Source organism: Symphalangus syndactylus, chromosome 8 (assembly GCF_028878055.3).
Source record: "Symphalangus syndactylus isolate Jambi chromosome 8, NHGRI_mSymSyn1-v2.1_pri, whole genome shotgun sequence".
Lineage (NCBI taxonomy): Eukaryota > Metazoa > Chordata > Mammalia > Primates > Hylobatidae > Symphalangus > Symphalangus syndactylus.
This window is the reverse complement of record NC_072430.2, coordinates 35,681,915-35,702,896: the sequence shown is the minus strand read 5'-3', so window position 1 is coordinate 35,702,896 and position 20,982 is coordinate 35,681,915. Positions and strand designations below refer to the sequence as shown.

Sequence of the window (20,982 nt, the reverse complement as noted above, 5' to 3'; positions counted from 1 at the left end):
AAGTTTGTAAAATGGACCGAAAAAGTAGGGAGAGGGGCTAGAGCTAATGACAGGCTTTCGAAACCATAAAATATGAAATTAAAGTTCGTTTTATTAAGCAAGAATGTCTAAACCTGAGCAGTCCAATATGGCAGCAACTAGCCATATGTAGTGATTTAAGTTTAGATTAATAAAAATTCAGTTCCTCAGTTCCACCAACCACATTTCGAGTGCTCAATAAGCACATGTGGCTAGTGGCTACCATACGGAAGAGCACAGATATAGAACATTTTCATCACTGCAGAAAGTTCTATTGGACAATGCTGGCTGTCCAGCTGTTAAATCTAGGGCATATTCTAGAAATTCTAATGAGATCCTGAAGAAATTCAGTGCAGAGAATTAAAATAACAAACTCGTTTTAGTCTAACCGTTTTATTTTTAACTCCAATACAACCCAGATAGAAGAGTATGGCCCATTTAAAAACAACAAGAATATTACACTATTTTGTTCAGTTAGATTCAGGTGCCATATCTATTATCAAACAATTCAATCAAATACTTACTGAATGCCAACCACATATGCCCAGACATCGTGGTAGAAGCTGGAGATTCAAAGTTGAGTAGGTCACATTTTTTGTCATTAAAAACTAACCATTAAACTAAAAATCAGTGTGTTACCTATAAAATATGTACTAAAAAAGTCATATATAACAAAAATGGAGGTGGAAACATTTGGTCTCAAAGATAGCTCATTCTCTTCGAGAGAATGTCTCGATTCTACTGTTAACGACAGGAAAAATTCTCCAGATTTTCACTGTGAAAACAAGAGTAGATAACAATCTAGACTGACCACTAGTTTGACCTAAAGAAAATTACCTAACATCTTTAGAACTGATTTTCTACACCTAAAAATGCTGCATCTTCTATACAAGATCACAAAACTACAAAGACAATCATTATAAAAGTATAACATAAATTGCGAAAAACTCATTCCACGTTACACTAAGGAATCAAAAGAAGCTTGTTTTCTTATTATTCACATCCCTCAGTTACTTCATGCTACTTGAACAATTTATATTGTTCTTCTTCCAACTCATGTCTGGGAATTAGCACTCTTACACTTGTATTTTTAGATACCTACTCTTCACTATTAGTAACCCTTAATTTTTCTCAAGGTAAATAAATATTTGCTCATCTGTTCCACACCTATATATTTTTCCTACCTCACACAGGAATATTCTTGGTTTTTTTTTTTTTTTTTTTGAGACGGAGTCTTGCTCTATCACCCAGGCTGGAGTGTAGTGGCACGATCTCCGCTCACTGCAACCCCCGCCTCCTGGGTTCAAGCCATTCTCCTGCCTCAGCCTCCCCAGTAGCTGGGATTACAGGCACGCACCACCATGACCAGCTAATTTTTGTACTAGAGACGGGGTTTCACCATGTTGGCCAGGCTGGTCTCAAACTCCTCACACAGGAATATTCTTATTGAAAATTCTAGAGAAGTTTCCTGTAGGTATCTATTAATAAATACACCAAGACCTACTTCATCACCACAATCAAGGTGAGATTTGCTTTACGTAAAATAAACTGGTTGCCGAGTTGCAGCCTCCACACCTATGTTGAATGGATAAATGAGACCACAACAAATGTTCCTTAACATTTATTAACTGTGATTATTTATTTGTACATAGATTTAAAGGAGCCTAATAATCAACTTCTAAACCAGCAGTTCTAAAACTCTTTCATCTCAGGACGCTTTATCAAATTACTGAGACCCGGCCGAGCTCGGTGGCTCGCGTCTGTAATCCCAGCACTTTGGGAGGCCGACGCGGGGGGATCACAAGGTCAGGAGATCGAAACCATCCTCCTGGCTAACATGGTGAAACCCCGTCTCTATTAAAAATACAAAAAAATTAGCCAGGCGTCATGGCGGGCGCCTGTAGTCCCAGCTACTCAGGAAGCTGAGGCAGGAGAATGGCATGAACCCGGGAGGCGAAGCTTGCAGTGAGCCAAGATAGCGCCAATACACTCCAGCCTGGACGAAAGAGCGAAACTCTGTCTCAAAAAAAAAAAAAAAAAATCACTGAGACCTTCAAAGAGCTTTTCTGTATGTGAATTACATCCACCTATATTTATACTAATAGAAATTATAACAAATTTTTAATGTTTACTAATTTGTTTAGAAATAATGGATCCATTATGTTAACATAAATGACATTTTTCTGAAAATAGCCATATTTTAGTAAATAAAATTGAGTGAGAATGACAAATGTCTCAAAGGAAAAGAGCTAGATTCTCATATCTGCCCGTTTTTGCTTTGTTTTGGTTGAGGTATACAAAGAAAATCTGCCTTCCTACAATTAAGTAGTTGGGAAAAGAAAAGGTACTTTTAAGTGATAGTTTCTTAAAAGTTAGTTACAATGCAGAATATGAAACCATATAACTATGAACTTTTCATACTTTTAAAGTCCATTAATTTATCTTGCATTTTGAATGAATTTTCCAACATTATGCATTGGATATTCAGAAAATACAAGTTCAGTGAATTACATGATCTTTCAAATGTAAACACACTTCATTACGAAATATCAATCAAATTTCTTAACATCAACATTGAGTCCACATCTTTTTACTATTCAGTTCATCAGAAATGAGAAGTATACATAAAGCATTTCTGCTGCTTATTTACAGTTATCTCAAGGAAAAGCACCTGTGCACTTGAGTTGTGAATTTAACTGGTCACTTTTCTCACAGAATACAACTTTTACTTGAAAGAATGACAGGCAAACTATGATTTTCCAGACTTGAGCATTTAGTCAACCTTGTGGACCCCTTGAAAGAACCCTTGGGGAGAACTCAGGACTCCATGAACTATACTTTGAGAACCACTATTCTAATCAACAGGGCAAAAATATTCCAAATTTCATGAGTCATTGCAATGCAAGGAAACACAACTGCTAATAAAAATAATCTAAATATTTCCACTTCAATCCAAAATACAGAAAACCAGCTCTTAATGTAAAATATATTTAAAACATTTGGCCTACATAAAGTGTCTACTTCAAGAACCTAAAATTCTTCTATCAAGCACTTAATCCCTACAACTTAAAACACACTTTAGAATACAGGTACATTAAGACCATTAAAAAAAGGTAAGATTAAGGCTGGGCGCTGTGGCTCACGCCCATAATCCTATCACTTTGGGAGGCCGAGGCGGGAGGATCACTTGCAGCTAGGAGTTGGAAAGCAGCCTTGACAACCTGGTGAAAACCATCTCTACCAAAAATACAAAAATTAGCCAGGCATGCTGGCATGTGCCTGTAGTCCCGGAGGTGGGAGGATGGTTTGAGCCTGGGAGGCACAGGTTGCAGTAAGTCCAGATTGTGCCACTGCACTCCAGCCTGGGTGAGAGCCCGACTCTGTCTCAAAAAAAAAAAAAAAAAAAAAAAAGAAAGAAAATTCTTCCAGACATGTCAAGTAATAAGACCATAAAATGTAGAATGTTAACTATCCAATAATAACTGCTAATGCTACTATCAGGCATTGTGCTAAGATTTTATACGGTTATTCCATTTAATCCTCAAAACAAACCTATAAGGTAAGTACTACCAATTTCCAACTTACATATAAGGAAACTAAAATATAAATGTAGCTTGCCTAAGGTCAGAGGAAGAATGCATGGTAGCACTGGGATGTAAAACCAGCACACTTCACTCAACTACACGTTTATCCTATAGAAAAATTACAGATTCATCTCTGGCTAAAGAAAATGTTTTGGGGGTGAAAAGTAGGAATATTTAAAAAAAAGACAAACTCACAGTTTTTAGTTCCATCAGTACTTGTTCATCCACTCCATCATCCAGAAAGATGTCTCTCACATCATTAATGACATCTTCAATCACAGATCTGTATAATTTAGGCTTTAAAGGAAAAATAAAAGACTTGAAAAAGACTTTTTCGCAGGTTATAATGTATAACAGGTTTTCACAAATTCAAAACAAATATAACAGTCATTTTGCCATCTGTATATGACTTTAAAGATATGACCACCATCATTTGCCATAAACTGGATTTGATGACTGCATACTTTAATAAAAATTTTAAGATTAATGCAATTCATAAACAGAAGATCCCTATGACTACAAGGTCCATACAATTTCCAATTATAATTTCCTATGTTGTAGTCAAAATACCTAATGTAATGCTCAATAACAGCTTTACGGGTTGCTTATGTCTGGCTTCTACAATTCCATGCTTGGTTTGAACTGTTGTATGTCTTACCACCTCACCACTAAATCTTAGACTTTGGGGAATCTTATGCCTGGGAGGCATCTGCCTGGTAATAATCTGCAACCTAATGAACATTCAGGTTTAAAAATCACCTAACTTCTGTTGTGTGACCCAGTCTGTACTTTCAAGCTATACCATTAAACTACTCATACACTCACAATGACAGGTCTCAAGGTCCCAAGGAACAAGGTATATTGATTTCCTTCCCAGGATTTCTCCTCTACTACTGCCCAGATAATGCTATGAAACATTATAATGAACATGAACCCTCTAAATGTTTACTATTATTATTACAATTAGCACCGTTGATATTACAAGGAGGAGCGGGAAGTAAAGCAGCTGGCTTCTAGAAGGTTGAATGGTAAAATGAGCAAAATGAGAATAGATGTGAAAGAACTTTCAAAAAGTATAAAATATTCTTTAAAAACTACAAGGTGGAAGAGAACAATTAGCCCAATCCACATCCTATTTTTTTCCCCCCACATCGTATTTTTAACCTGTTAGACAAAAGGAAGTCGTGTCAGATGACAAAACTAGAGTTGCCTGGTTATAAATCCTACCCATTGTCAGAGAGTTATGGTTAACAAGCTTTTTAGACGTTTTCTCATTACTTGTGTTTCATACCTTGCTTAAGGTTAAAGTTAATGGCTACCAAATAAAACCAGGTGTTTGTTCTCATAAGCAAACTTCAAACAGAAGTATGTGTTTCACTACCGTCTCTATCAGCAACACTGTGATCACAGGGGAACTGCTAAGAAAATGTGTCCTTACCTTGTCAAAACTACAAATAACGAGGCCAGGTGCAATGACCTGTAATCCCAGCATTTTGAGAGGATCGCTTGAGCTCAAGAGTTCAAGACCAGCCTGGGTAACATGGTGAAACCCAATCTCTACAAAAAAATTAGCCAGGAGTGGTGGCACGTGCCTGTAGTCCCAGCTACTTGGGAGGCTGAGGTGGGAGGATGGCCTGAGCCCAGGAGGGAGAGGGTGCAGTGAGCCAAGATTGCACCAGTGCCCTCTAGCCTGGGTGACAGGCCCAGACCCTGTCTCAGAGAATAAACAAAATACAAATGAGTTTGTCAGTACAATTCTCCTCAACCATTAAAAACTATTTAATCCTTCTCATTACAAGAAAACCAACTCAAGTATCTGGGTTCTTGCTTTACTGTTCCACTCACTAACCTGCTTTATTTTGCCAAATCCGCCTCTTGAAGTTTATTCATCTGTAAAATGCACATTTCTATAGTCCCTATTTAACATTCTAATTCTACATATAAGGAAAGTATATCTGACTATGGACATCATCTTGCCTAAAATGACTTAACTAAATTATGAAAGTATCTCTATAAAGTGTTTTTTTTTTTTTTTTTAACCAATAATGACTCCTCGAGGCATTAGGAGGGTTTAAATTGGGAGTATAAATCTCAAATCGACAATGCGTATGCTTTTCAGTAAACTAGATGGTGTTTTGGCGTTTCTGAAGTCAGTTACCTCTAAAAACCTTTTGCTTGGAGATCCAGACATGCATAGGTATAAATCTGCTTTCTTCTAGTACTCTCTACTTAATGAATCATTAAGATTTTATTTTTTTGCCTTAATGAACTCACAACTTGACCACTTAACGGCTTCGTAAGCCCTATAGTTGAAGGAAGGGAAACGTGTATTCTTCACAAAATATATGCCTAACGAGTAATTTAGCAGAATTGTTCACAATTTGAAAAGCCAAGATACTAATTTTTGAAAAGTATGTGGGCACATAGGTAGTGTTTGAAATAAGCAATTTCTAAATTATTACTTAAAATTCTACACTAATACCTGAGGCAAAGTTTCTTTCACGAAATACAATTTAGGTTTGTCCTAATTTTTAAAAAACAGGTTATTTCAAACTTAAGAACTGGTAAATCAGAGAGCCACTAGTGGCATTATTAAGTGATTTGTTAGAAGGTTTCCTTCAAAAATGTTAATTCCCTGATGCAATGCTTGAAAATAAATTGGAATAATTTTTATACCGGATACCCATGTCAATATCCAAGGCAATAAACTTATACTTAGATTTTTTTTCATCTAGTTTGCAGTACGTCTCTTCCCTCTACTCACGATTCTCCTACACATAAATGGTCCTATACTGAAGCTTTAGGTACTTATCTATTTCTCTAAAAAGCCTCGTGTCTTTTATATTTACTATAGAAAAACATAATGAAATATTAGGAGCTATATTTCTAACATATTTCCTGAATACTTGAACAAAACACTACCAAAACCAAGTCCTCTGCAGCTAACACTTTCAATGTAGAAAGCAGTTTTTTAAATTCCCAAAAATAATGCACATAAGAAAAATGGCTAGACCATCTGATCTAAAACTGTTTTAAATAATAAATTTTGAAAATTGTAAACAAAAAGGGACAGCGATTCGGATATATTTCCCCTAGCAAACAAAGAAGACAAACCCTAGCTGCTGCTAGGAACAAAACCAAAACTTGGGGCTCTGAAAGCAGCCCGCGACGGGTGCGAAATTACAGCGTGAAAAAAGGACCTAGAAATAAATTGAGCTCTGCACACGCCTGGCTCTCGCCTCGGGAGCACGCACCTCCCAGCCCCGCTCTCAGCAGCTCTCACTATTTAAAGCCGGATCTGGTGTTTAAATGGAGAGGCGGTGACGTAGGCCTGAAAAGCACCTTCCCATCCTGGCAGAGTCTATATTAGAGAGCGGCAATGGCTCTATATAAACAGGGCAGCCAAAGGGAGGAGGACCACAAGGCTCAGGGACTGAAAAGCAGGGTAAGCGGCCGCAGCCATGATGGATAGACCCGAGTCGCCAACGGTACGGTGTCGGGCGGCCGCGGGCTGGTCTGCAGCATTCGGGACCGGGCAAAAACGTGTTTTATTGTCATCATAAAAATAAGAGTTGGGTGGACTAGTGATCACATTGCGTTGGTGACTGAAAAGGTTATTTATGTGACTGCTTTTTGCAAACCTACGTGATCGCAAGTAACCAAAAAGGGACCAACAGGAAGAAGTAGGTAAATTTCCAGGCGAAAGCGGGGACACTTGGACCACTGCAGGCTTTTTTTTGTTTGTTTTGGTGCTTCTGCTAGTCGAAGATACGATGGGGGTCTTCCCCTTCGCCATTTTACCCATTCGGAAAGAACTGAGATAAGTGCTTTTCAACCAACCTTCGTCCTTTTTTAAAACATAAAATGGCCCCAGAGAAGGTTCCCAAAGCACAGAAACAACCTAAGTAACCCCCGAAGTAACCATTAATCTTCCACTGCATTAAAGTGGATCACGGTGGGTCTCAGGGGTTCGCCCGATTCCCCAGACACGGTTTTTGTTCTGTAGCCACTCGGGGAGCCCTCGTCAAGCCAGCGCGGACGGGCCCCTCGGGGGGAAGCGGCGGCTCCCCTCCCGCCCTCCCTCCCGGGGGCCGGGTTCTGGGGCCGGGGCTGCGCGCCCGACCGGGCCCAACCGCCTCCGCGGCCCGGCCCGGCCCGCGGCGGCCCCAGGCCCCGCCGGAGCCCCCGCCCTCCCCGCGCCGCGAGCCCTCGGCGCCCCCCCGCGCCCGCCGCCCGGCGCCCGGCGCTCCGGCCCGATCTGCCCGAGGCGGGAAGCGGCGGCGGCGGCCGCGCGGGCGGCTGGAGAGTCGAGGCCGGGAGTCGCCGCCGTCCCCGCCCCCGCCCGGTCCGGCCGTTGCTACCGCCTGAACGAAGCCCCCGCCGGCCACCGAACCACGTCCTTACCACGGTGTTTGTATTTGCCGAGTTCGCCATTTCCACACACAACACAAACAAGAGGGGGCAACCCCAAGAAAACAAGATAAAAACAAAACCAAAAAAAAAAAAAAAAAAACTATAACACCCGGAGGGTGACCCAAATCACCGCAAGATTGGGGAAAAAATTTTAAACAAAATCAATCCTCAAGGAGTAGGGGAGAGCGGAGAGAGGAGGAGGAGGGGGGCACTCCTCCCGCAGCTAAAAACCTCGAGAACCGCCTTTAAAAAAAAAAAAAAAAAAAGCCACGACCCTTCAGGGGTCCGGGGGGCGTTGCCCGCTCCCCACCCCGCGCCAAGGAGGGAAACCACCACCGGTCGCCGCTCCCTGCGCCGCCGCTGCCGCCACCGGCTGCAGCTCCAGCCGTCCGGTCCGCCCGCTTCTCTCCTTTATATAGCGAGCCAACAAGCTGCGCGAGCCGCCGCCGCCGCTGCCGCCGCCGAGAGACAGGGTGAAGGGGGAGGGAGGGGCGGAAAGGGCGGGGGCACAGGTAGGCGGGGCTGAGCGCGAGACACCGCGAGAGCCGCGTGCGCAAGCGCGCCGGGGCGGAGGCCGCCGGCGAGCCGCGTTGTCACGCGCCGTGGCGGGTGCTGGACTGGCGGAGCCCGGAGAGTGAAGTAGTGAAATCGGACCTACGCCTCTCCAACGCTCGCGTGATCACGTGGTTGGCACCCAGGCGGAAGTCTGCGGCAGTTCTTTGCGGTGAAGTACTTGCAAAGCGTTGCTGGAAAAGCCGGGAGTTCTACTGACATTCCAGTCCAAAGCTAGGTGGGACCGCCTCCTGTCGCACGTTTCCGCCTGGTCCCGCGCTTTAGGAGGTAGGAAATGTGACAGGCGGTGCCTACTGCCTCGCTAGGAATGGCCGCGGAGGAGGACTGGTCACGTGGCGGGGCTTCCGGCCTCTGGCGCGTTCCTATTCGGGAAGGTTTTAAATGCGGAGTCATCTCTTGATTTGTCAGCGAGGCTTTGACTGTGAGCTTCGCGGCGTTCGCGCCTTACCGCCTCACCGCCTCACCGAGGGTGGGTCTTTCGCGCGCAGAATTGTGTAGGATTTCCCAGAGGGAGTAAAAGCCGATCGGGGCCTACTTTTAACATTCCAAAATTAGTAACTGATTCGTTTGATTCCACACTGGGTACGCTGCGAAGACTAGGCTTAAGTTACCCAGAGGTTAGTCCTCTACTAGCCCACGTACTTTAAATAATTTATCACGCTAGTGGAAATGCGGCGGGGGGTGGGGGAAGAAAGCCCCACCAGCCTTTGGATTGTAACAGCACAGTAACTTTCCCTGGTTTTTAAAAATATTGCCAAAATACTGTGACTCCACCTGGGCAACGTATAGTGACTGATCACATTGAAATGCATGCCCTTGACCCACCAACTCGCATGGCCTCTCGCTATAAGAGAGCAAGCTGGCTGTGTTCCATGTGCAATTCAGTAAGTGCAATTCAATAAGCTTTTGACCTATTCTGCCGAAGCAAATCCTGCCTTTATATCGACATTGCAAGCAGAACAGAGAATGCTGTTTGGAAGGCAGAATTCATAGTACGTAATTTTCTTGTCCCTGGGAATTTTGAGGGACTTGAAATGTCGCGTGGATGAGTGAGGGAGTTTGTCTTCCAGAGACAAAGCAAAACGAAATGTCAAAGGTCTGTGCTGGTGAAACCAGATTTGAAGAATATCAAAGGCGTCTTACCAAAGGAAAAAAAATGCATCCTGCCAAGACTTGAAGAAAGAGATTAGAGAAACCAGAGGCCTTGAATACTCAGAAAATGGGAGATTGTGAATGGGTGTAGAGAATATCTATGAACCTTGACATTTCTTTTCACGCCAAGTCCATTCCCCTCTTAACAGTTGCTTCCCAGTTTCCTGCACAGCTGCATGGTCTGGGACACTTAAAGAAAAAAATCACAGGAAATCAGTGTTCTTGGTATATAAAGTTATGATTCTATCAACATTTGTAATTCATTTAATATTCAGGTGGCAGCCCGAAAAGTTACACTAAACAATACCATTCCTGGTAAGTTTTACTATATATTGAGAGGACTTCTTGTTACCTCTCTATATACATACTCCCAAACGCTTTGCACATGGAATCCCTCACCTTCCACCTAGTTTTCCTCCCTCCTACTTGGTATTCTTGACTAAATGGTTGAGTAGTTTTGCCATCAATTAAAGTTAATACCACTGCAGACAGGACAGGGAAGAGAAGCTACGAGGTTTGCTCTTCACAGAATTAATCTGTGAAATAATGGATTGTAGTTACTGGATTAAAATGGCAGAAAACCTAGTCTTGGCCTCTTTAAGATCATCAGACTCCCTGGAGGCTCCGAGTTGGCTTCTCTCTTTACACCTAGATTGCAAAAAGACCTAAGCACTTGGTTAATATTTACCCAGGAACTTAGATTGCTTGTGTGTCTGGCATCTAGCCATCATGAATTCCATTCCAATATATTGGTTTTCCAGTCCCTCAATAGCTGTTATATGCCTTCATTGCAACATATGTGTGCCATCCAGTTTAGTTTCGGAAAGAAATATTTTCTGTTCTTGTATCAAAATTGTAGGACTGAATACTTGGAAGCTGCAGCCCTTTAATTCACAAAACTGAAAATTTGTGAGAGAAAATTTCTCCCAAGTAAGATTACATTTAGCATCATATTTAAATTGTTTCTATCTGAACTTGTATTCTTGGTCTCCTACAGCTTGAATGACGTTTCTAACTTTAACAGCTCTTTCTACTATATAAAACATTTATACAGGATTTGCTGTTTGTGATCTCATACTTTGTAGCAGCCATGTACTTAGATAGATACATATTAGTACTCTCCTTGTAATGAATGTGTGTTTTTTTAACTTCAAAATGATTTATATTGGGAGATAAAATGTTGCTTCATTCTTTTAATATGCAGCCTAAACACTAGATAACTGTAAAACGAGAAGAAAAGGGAAAAAAAAATCAATGTATAAATTTTGCTATACCATCAACAAAATGACAGCAAACCTTCTATGTCCAAACATTTAAATATTTTACTGTCCAAATGACTATTTTAACAACAATGCCAAGAAAGAGTCTAAAAAGATTGTGGAAATTGGCTTAAACTAAAATCTCGTGACTTCCCATCAAACTCCATTTTCTTAAATAGTGAAGAAAGAAAAAAAACAAAACTAGTTTTGAGGCATATTTAGGCCCTAATGCTCAGTATGTATTGGGCACTTTGTATGTGTGTATGTATGGTATGCTCAGTGTATATTGGGCACTTTGTATGTATGTATGCTCAGTATGTATTGGGCACTTTGGGAGGATACAAAATGGAAGAATAAAGATGCCTCGAGCTTACTAATCATTTTTTTCTTTTCTTCTTCTTCTGTTTTTTTTTTTTTTTTTTTTTTTTTGAGACAGACTCTTGCTCTGTCATCCAGACTGGCATGCAGTAGTGCAATCTCGGCTTACCTCAGCCTCTGCCTCATGGGTTCAAGCTATTCTCCTGCCTCAGCTTTCCGAGTAGCTGGGATTACAGACTCACACCACCACGCCCAGCTAATTTTTGTAGTTTTGGTAGAGACGGGGTTTCACCATTGTTGGCCAGGCTGGTTTCAAACTCCTGACCTCAGATGATCCACCTGATCATAATATATGAATTATATTATAATTATGAATTATAATTCATAATATATGAATTATTTATGGAAATTTCATCAGAAATTTTATAATCTCACATCATAACACAAAGAAGATAGGTGAGTGTATAGTATACTATGATAATTTGAGAACATTAGAGAGAGCGAGTAAGAGACAGCACATAACTTTTATTATGGTATATTGTTATCGTTGTTCTATTTTATGTTATTGTGGTTAATCTCTTGCTGTGCCTAATTTATAAATTAAGCTTTATAATATGTATATATAGGAAAAAATAGTGTATATAGGGTTTGGTACTCTGTAGTTTCAGGCAGCCACTGGGGGTCTTGGAAAACCCATAGAAAAGTGGGGACTATATACACTATTGGCTTTTCTGGTTCTCCAGACGTAAAAGGCAGATCATGGGACTTCTTGGCCTCCATCATGTGAGCCAATTCCCAATGTGTGTGTGGGTGCGTGTGTGTGTTTGTGTGTGTAATCTCCAGTGGTTCTCTTTCCCTGGAGAACTCTGACCATTAAAATATTTTGGTACTGAGAGTGGTTCTAGAGGAACAGAAAGTACTGATAGTCCATGGAGTGAACTGTTTCTAGAGATACATAAAATATCTGCATTGGATACTCCTAACTAATGCTTATAAGAAGCAAAGAGCTAAGTAACTCTGTATGTGACACTTTTGAACATTTCTGGAAAACGGAAAATAAGGAATATAATGACATTGGTTTGTTGCTTCTAATGTAGGACCAAGTGGTAAAAGAAAAGGAGGGGTTCAGGATTCAAATTTCCAGCTCACGCACTGTATAACTGACTTAAAAACTTGTAGTTGTGCCCTGAAAAATCATTAACTCCTGTAGCCACAGGGCTAAAATTGCTGAAAATCAAACCCAGGATCTCATTGTGCGATTGGCTGAATTACAAAGCAAGTTGAACTCCCAGCCTCACGTGGTATCTACTGTTAAAGTGATGGCATTGGTTGAGAAAAAGTGGGATCCTGTAAGATGGGATGGGGATATGTAGGAAGAGCCTGATGAAGCTACAGATATTGAGACCCTAAATTCTGATGCGTCGTCTTTGCCAGTGGAAGAGGTTTCTCCATCCCCAGCAAAAGTAACCTTCCCAATCCCAGTGAAAGTGGCCTCCGCACCCTGAATGGCATAGGTCTCCCCACCTCTGGTGGTAGCAGCCTTCCCACTCACAGTGGTTTCAGTATTTCTACCTCAGTCTGAGGTAGTTAACCCTGAGGAAGTAGTAATGGCTTCCTCTGAGGCAGTTGCTGTGCAAGACAGTGCTGGTTCTCCTCAGGATCTAATCTACCCCTGCCATCCCTGAAGGACCTACTTTGAGTTATAAAGTATGACCCATGAAAAGGTGCACTACACTCCAAAAGAACTACTTGAGTTTTCTGATTTATATAAGGAGAAGTCTGGGGAACATATATGGGAATGAATATTAAGAGTGTGGGAGAATAGTAGAAGAAACAAAGTTGAATCAGGCTGAATGTATAGATATGGGCTCACTAAGTAGAGATTCTGCATTTAATATTACAGAAATATTACATTATTTCTAACTCAGAGAGTTAGAAAGGGCTCTAACAGTTTGGTTGGTTGCTGAAACATGGGTCAAAAAGTGGCCCACCAAGAGTGAGTTGGAGATGACTGATCTCTCTTAATTTAATATAGAGGAATGGATTCAAAGGGTTAGGGAGATTAAAATGTTAGAGTGGATTTGTCATTTAAGACCTATTTAACACACTGGGTGGGTCCAGAAGACATACTTTTCACCAATACTTTGAGAAATAAATTCATAAGGGGAGTCCTAGCATCCTGGAAGAGCTCCATGATTACTCTTCTCTGTAGGATAGACCTTATAGAGGGAACCACAGCCATTCAGTTGGAAAATGTAAATAGAGTGAGAGTAATTGGATCTCAGGATGACAGGGGCCAAGGGTCAGCACTCAGGTAACAAAGGCAAAGTGGATGTAGTTATTGTAATGCCCAGCAGAGTCAAAGCAGCAATCAGCATAGTCTGACACACAGGGACCTATGGTGTTAGCTAGTTAACCATGGTGTTCCTAGACGTGAAATAGATAGGAGGCCTACTAAATTCATACTTGGTCTGTATGAGCAGCAAAGTTCCAGGTTAAGTGAAAAAAAAAAACCTAAATTGAATTATAAAACAGAGAGTCATAAACCCCCATTCAATTCCCAGAGTTTAGCCAGTTTATAGACCCAGAGCCCTTTGTACGAAGAGCAGTCAGTTCCCATCAAGAGAAGACCCTGGTGCACTACTGAAAATTGATACTGTTAATCTTTATCCCAGCCTTCTCCAAAGGGACTTACACAATTTTACCGGAGTAACTGTGCATGGGTTTGTGGTGGGGGGGCGGGAGGTGGTGGCAAGGAGCGGGTGGAGGAATCAGAACTTTAAGGGACTACTGGACACTGGCTCTGAACTGACAGTGACTCCAGGAGACCCCAAGCATCACTGTGGCCCTCCAGTCACAGTAGGAATATATGGAGGTCAAGTGATCAATGGATTTTTAGCTCAGGTCCTAAAGTTTTAGCTTTAGGAGGTTTAGCACAGTACATCCAGTGAGTCCTCAGACCTATCCTGCAGTTTTTTCTTCAGTTTCAGAATGCGCAGTGGAAGTAGACATACTTAACAACTGGCATAATCCTTACTTTGGTTCCCTGACCTGTGTGTGGAGTGAGGACTACAATGGTGATAAAAGCCAAGTGGACTGCATTAAAACTACTTCTATCTTGGAAAAGTGTAAATCAAACATAATACCACATCCTTGGAAGGGTTGTAGAGATTAGTGCCACCATCAAGGACTTGAAAGATGCAGGGGTGGTGATGCCCATCCCCATTCAACTCTCCTATTTGGCCTATGCAAAAGATGGATGGATTTTAGAGAACAAGTGGATTATAAGCTTAACCAAATGGTGACTTCACTTGGAGCTGCTGTAGATATGGTTTCATGGCTTGAGCAAATTGACACATCTCCTGGTACCTGGCGGGCAGCTATTGATATGGCAAATGCATTTTTCTCCATCCCTATACATAAGGCCCATCAGAAGCAGTCTGATTTCAGTTGGCAAGGTCAGCAATACACCTTCATCCTATTACCTCAGTGATACATCAAGTCTCTAGCCCTATGTCATAATTTAGTTAGCAGAGATCTTGTCTACTGTTTCCTTCACAAGATATCACACTGGCCCTTTACATTAATGACATTGTTAAAAGGAAAACTTTAACCAAATTAAATTTAAGAGTTTAATTGAGTAAAGAATGATTCGTGAATTGGGCAGCACCATGAGCCAGAGTAGGCTCAGACCCTAGTGCACCCCTGTAGCAGAAGGTTTATGGACAAAGGAAAGTGGTGCACAGAAAATCAAAGTGAGGTACAGAAACAGCTGAACTGGTTACAGCTCAGTGTTACCTGTATTTGGACACAGTTTGAACAGTTGGCCATATCTGATTGGCCAAAACTTGCTGATTGACCTAAGAGTAGGCTATGGTCTATATACAATTCCATTTAGGTTATAGTTCATGATGTACACAGACACCTTTAGGCTGAAGTTAAAATATGTAAGGAAGAAGGTTTAGGCTAAACTTGATTTAACAACATTATACTGATTGGACCTAGTGAGTGAGAAGTGGCAACTACTCTAGACTTGTAAAACAGTTGTGTGTCCAAGAATGGGAGATAAACCTGACTAAAATTCAGAGGCCTTCTATCTCAGTTAAATTTCTAGGGGTTCAGTTGTGTGAGGCATACTGAGATAGCCCTTCCAAAGTGAAGGATAAGTTGTTGCCCTTGGCCCCCCCTACAGCCAAGAAAGAATTGTAACCTCTAGTGGGCCTATTTAGATGTTAGGTGCAATCTATTCCTTATTTGGATTTGTTACTCCAGCCCATTTACCAAGTGACCCAAAAAGCTGCTAGTTTTGAGTAGGGCCCAGAACAGGAAAAGGCTCTGCAAGAGATCCATACTGCTGTGCAAGCTGCTCTGCCACTGGGGCCATATGATCCAGCCGATCCAGTATTGCCTGAAGTCTCAGTGGCAGACAGGAATGCTGATGCAGTCTTTGGAAGGCTCCTGTAGGTGAACTGCAGTGCAGGCCTTTAGGATTTCAGATCAAGACCCTGCCATTTTCTGCAGATAACTATTCTTCTTTTGAGAGACAGCTTTTGGCCTGTTACTGGGCCTTAGTAGAACCTGAGTGCTTGACCACGGGTTACCAATTACTGTGTGACCTGAGCTGCCCTTCATGAACTGGGCATTATTTGACCCACCAAGCCATAAAGTTTAGTGTGCACAGCAGCACTCCATCATCCTGTTGGTCAGGCTGGTCTCGAACTCCTTTTGCTTTTGAACGTCCTAGTCATTAATATATGGCTCTGAAAAGGGGGAAAAAAAGAAAAATAAATGGATTAGAGGGTGCTAGCCCTTTTAATCCCCTGGAAGTTGCTTCAGCAGGAGGGGGAGGGGCATACAACAGTTGGGAGAGGTCAACAATGGCTACCTGCCTCTTTGTCTGCACCTTTGTGAATCAGAAACAGCAATTAGTGATTAAAGTCCAGATCCCTGATATTTGGAGGAAAGGGCATGGCTGCTTACCAAAGGGCTGGGTGGTGGGGGATGGGTAGCTGCTACTGTGCTAAGCTGAAATTGACCAGAATTAACTGCAATTTACCATCCAAGCCTTCCCTGGAAGCTACAAGCCTTCAATAGACACTAGAGTTTCAAAATAGGTAAGACAGATTCCCTCAGTGCAATTGTTGTCAAATTAGGGAGACAGATTTCAGGTGCTCTCTACTCTGCTATCTTCCCAGAGTCCTCTCTTCTAATAATTTTTTGAAGGTGGGATTCATTAGAGACTATTTCCTAACTGGTGGAAGTAATCCAACAGAAAAAATATAATAGTACAAAAGAAACTGCTTATTACAGACATCTGTCCTTGAGAAAGGCTGAAGATAGGCTTTAGAGGTGTTCATCTTTGCTAGGAACATCTTTTGCTTTTGTGTACTGTAAAAGGAGAAAAGAATGTGGGCAAAGAAAGTCAGAATTGAAATGAGAGAAAAGAATGTTAGAATGGGCTAGTAGATTTAGTGGGGAAAGAAAAGTCCCTGGGATTGCTTTCACTTTTTCTATAGAATACAAGAGAAAGTTACCAGCTGAGAGTGAGGTGTAAAAGATACTAAGGGATTGTGAGAAGTTTGAGAAAAGAGGAGAACACACAAAATAGCCATTTCTTGAGAGCAGAAGATCAAATGTATTAAATACGTGTATGAGTTTTTTATGTAGAATTGATTGCTCACTTGAGATTTGGAGTGAGAATCATCATGGCTGCATACTTTGATCTGTTAGTTACTTGTGGGAAAGCACAGACTAGGTGGGCATTTAGGCTTAACTAATGTGCAGACATCACTAACTGTCCCCCAAATAGTCACATCCTCTTTTCTTTTAATAATAGAATGCCCTGAGTTTTAGCCAGTTGTCTTATTTCATTTGTGCTGCTACAACAAGATATCTGAGACTGGGTGACTTATAAAGAACAGAAACTTACTTTTCACAGTTCTGGGGGCTGGGAGTCCAAGATTAAGGAGCTGATAGGTTCAGTGTCTGGTGAGAACCTGGACTCAGCTTCCAAGATAGCGTCTTCTGGAAGGGAGGAATGCCATGTCTTCACATGATGGAAGGAATGGAAGGGTTGGAAAAGAGTGAACTTTCCCCCTTCAAATCCTTTTATAAAGGCATTTATCCATTTATAAGGGCAGAGCCCTCATTATCTAAATAACTCCCCAAAGACTCCACTTCCCAGCCAATCCAATAGGGTGCGAAATGTGATGTGTGCAACTCCTGAGTCATCTTCATAAAGAGGAGACCAGTTGCCCTGATCTCAGTGAGTGACTATGATGATAGCCCATTGAATCTAAGGGGTTCAATGGGATGTGTGTCTTTGAAAGGACAATAGATAATGAAAAAAAACTAGACTCAGTGAATTGGAAATTGTAATGAAATAAAATTTTGAATTGAGATATTAGATAAATTGAGAGGTGACAACGTGCTAGCAGCCCTCGCTCGCTCTCCATGCCTCCTCGGCCTGGGCCATGCTCGAGGAGCCCTTCAGCCCACCACTGTGCTGTGGGGGCCCCTCTCTGGGCTAGCCAAGGCTGAAGCCGGCTCCCTCTGCTTGCAGGGAGGTGTGGAGGGAGAGGCGCGGGTGGGAACCGGGGCTGCACGTGGTGCTCACGGGCCAGTGCCAGTTCTGGGTGTGCACGGCTCAGCAGGCTCAACAGTCAAAGCGGCCGGCCGGGGGCACCAGGCAGTGAGGGGCTTAGCACCTGGGTCAGCTGCTGCGGAGGGTGCACAAGGTCCCCTAGCACTGCTGGCCAGCCCGCGCTGCGCTTGAATTCTCGCCAGGCCTCAGCCGCCTCACCACGGCGCAAGGCTCGGGACCTGCAGCCCACCATACCCAAGCACCACCCCCGTGGGCTCCCGCGTGGCCTGAGCCCCCCACCGACCCCTGCTCCGCAGTGCCCAGTCCCATTATCCACCCAGGGGCTGAGGAGTATGGGTGCGTGGTTCAGGACTGGCGGGCAGCTCCACCGGCGTCCCAGGCACAGGATCCACTAGGCACGGGATCCACTAGGCACAGGATCCACTAGGTGCGGGATCCACTAGGCGAAGCCAGCTGGGCTCCTGAGTTGGGTGGGAAGTTCCAGAACTTTTATGTCTAGCTGGAGGATTGTACATGCACCAATCAGCACTCTGTATCTAGCTTGGGGTTTGTGGATGCGCCTTGGAGAACCTTTATGTCTAGCTAAAGGATTGTAAATACACCAGTCAGCACTCTGTGTCTAGCTCAAGGTTTGTAAACGCACCAATCAGCACTCTGTGTCTAGCTCAAGGTTTGTAAACACACCAGTCAGCACCCTGTGTCTCGCTCAAGGTTTGTAAACGTACCAATCAGTGCTCTGTGTCTAGTTAATCTAGGGGGACTTGGAGAACTTTTACATCTAGCTAGAGGATTGTAAATACACCAATCAGTACTCTGTCTAGCTCACGGATTATAAACGCACCAATCAGCACCCTGTCAAAACAGACCAATCAACTCTCTGTAAAACGGACCAATCAGCTCTCTGTAAAATGGACCAATCAGCTCTTTGTAAAATGGGCCAATCAGCAGGATGTGGGTGGGGTCAAATAAGGGAATGAAAGCAGGCTGCCCCAGCCAGCAGTGGCAACCTGCTTGGGTCCCCTTCCATGCTGCAGAAGCTTTGTTCTTTTGCACTTTGCAATAAATCTTGCTGCTGCTCACTGTTTGGGTCCACACTGCCTTTATGAGCTGTAACACTCAACGGGAAGGTCTGCAGCTTCACTCCTGAGGCCAGTGAGACCGTGAACCCACCAGAAGGAAGAAACTCTGAACGTGTCCAAACATCAGAAGGAACAAACTCCGGCCACACCATCTTTAAGAACTGTAACACTCCCGTGAGGGTCTGCGGCTTAATTCTTGAAGTCAGTGAGACCAAGAACCCACCAATTTCGGGCAGAAAAATCACTTGAAAAATAGGGAGAGTGATCAGAGAGTGAAGTGCTTGGATCAAAGAGTATAATTATTGGGCAAATTTATGCATATAGAAGTGGGCAGCTGTGAGATTTTTAAAAAATTAGAGTTGAGGTCAAGGAACTAAGAGGCCTCATTGTTGATTTGATCATACATCAAGATTGGTGATGTGAACCCTGACTGTCTGAGACAGGTATCAGTTAATTTAGAAAGTGTATTTTGCCAACGTTGAGTACGCGTGCCCATGACACAGCCTCAAGAGGTCCTGATGACATGTGGCCAAGTTGGTCAGAGCAGTTTGGTTTTATACATTTTAGGGAGAGAGGAGACATCAATCAACATAAGATGTAAAATGAACACTGGTTCATCTGGAAAAGCAGGACAACAGGGAAGGGGTTTCTAGGTTATAGGTAGGTAAGAGACAAATGGTTGCATTATTTTGAGTTTCTGATTAGCCTCTCCAAAGGAGGCAATCAGATAAGCATTTATCTCAGTGAGCAGAGGAGTGACTTTGAACAGAATGGGAGGCAGATTTGCCCTAAGCAGTTCCCAGCTTGGGTTTTCCCTTTAGTTTAGTGATTTGGGGGCCCAAAGATTTATTTTCCTTTCACAGTGACAGGAGTAGGGATGAATAGAAAGAGAGCGAGGTGCTAAAATACCTCAGTGAATAAGGAGAGGCTTAAATGTCAGCAGTATAGCAATATTTGGGGTTGTAGCATCTGATAGTATAAACTTCAAAGGATTTAAATTTTTGAAGAGGAAAGAGAACAACTTATAAAGCTGCAGTAGGAATCAAGAAGGATACTGGTCTTATGTCTCATCTTCAAGCCCAGAGGTGCATGGTATAAGAATGGGAAAAAACAAAAACAAAAAAAAACGCATCCCTTGCAGAGGACTGCAGGGCAACCAGTGCCCTTAGGGAACAATTGGCTTTCAGTCAGGGCATGAAATTAAGGGAAAGCTCAGAGAAAATATAGATGTTGGTAAGAGATCATGAGTCTCCGAGGGCACAGGAAGTGTTCAGGCAATTAGGAACAAGTGGGAGAAGGGGCCATATTCATGGATCAATTGAGGTAGAATGGTGAGAAGTGTTTGAACCTCTACTGGTGCAAAAGGCAAATGGACATGTGAGACATGTTGATATAGTGATCAGATTAGGATAATTAGCAATTCGCATATTAAACATCCTAAACATGTTTTTTTTTTTTTTTTTTTTTTTTTTTTGGAGACAGAGTCTCGCTCTGTTGCCCAGGCTGGAGTGCAGTGGCACCATCTCAGCTTACTGCCTCCCGGGTTCAAGCGATTCTCCTGCCTCAGGCTCCCAAGTAGCTGGGACTACAAGCGCCCGCCACCACGCCAGGCTAATTTTCTGTGTTTTTAGTAGGGGCGGGGTTTCACCGTGTTAGCCAGGATGGTCTGGATCTCCTGACCTTGTGATCCGCCTGCCTCGACCTCCCAAAGTGCTGGGATTACAGGCATGACACCACGCCTGGCCCCAAACACGTATTATTTCTTTGTGTGGGGAATGTGTTTCAATATCCTCCTTCTAGCTATTTCAACCTATATACAATATTATTGTTAACTATAGTCATCCTACAGGGTATAGGACACTAGGACTTAATCCTTTTATCTAGCTGTAAGTTTGTATCCTTGAGCAAATCTCTCCCTTCCTCTTCCTTCCTCCTACCCTTCCCAGCCTCTAGTATCCTCTGTTCTACTTTTTACTTCTATG

General features: G+C 42.7%; 1 protein-coding gene across 5 annotated transcripts in view; it reads right to left on the bottom strand.

Moving 5' to 3' along the window:
- The window catches only part of GTF2A1 (general transcription factor IIA subunit 1), a 66,803-nt gene that overhangs the window by 37,178 nt on the left and 8,643 nt on the right, over positions 1-20,982 (bottom strand). For 2 of the 5 annotated variants that reach the window (XM_055288546.2, XM_063645525.1), the window contains one exon: positions 3,798-3,899. In XM_055288546.2, coding sequence (XP_055144521.1) covers positions 3,798-3,812 — 15 coding nt within the window. In that variant the 5' untranslated portion in view covers positions 3,813-3,899. Of the gene's footprint in view, positions 1-3,797; positions 3,900-8,006; positions 8,499-8,669; positions 8,807-20,982 lie in introns of those variants that run through there. The other 3 variants (XM_055288548.2, XM_055288547.2, XM_055288545.2) reach the window with 3 other exon arrangements.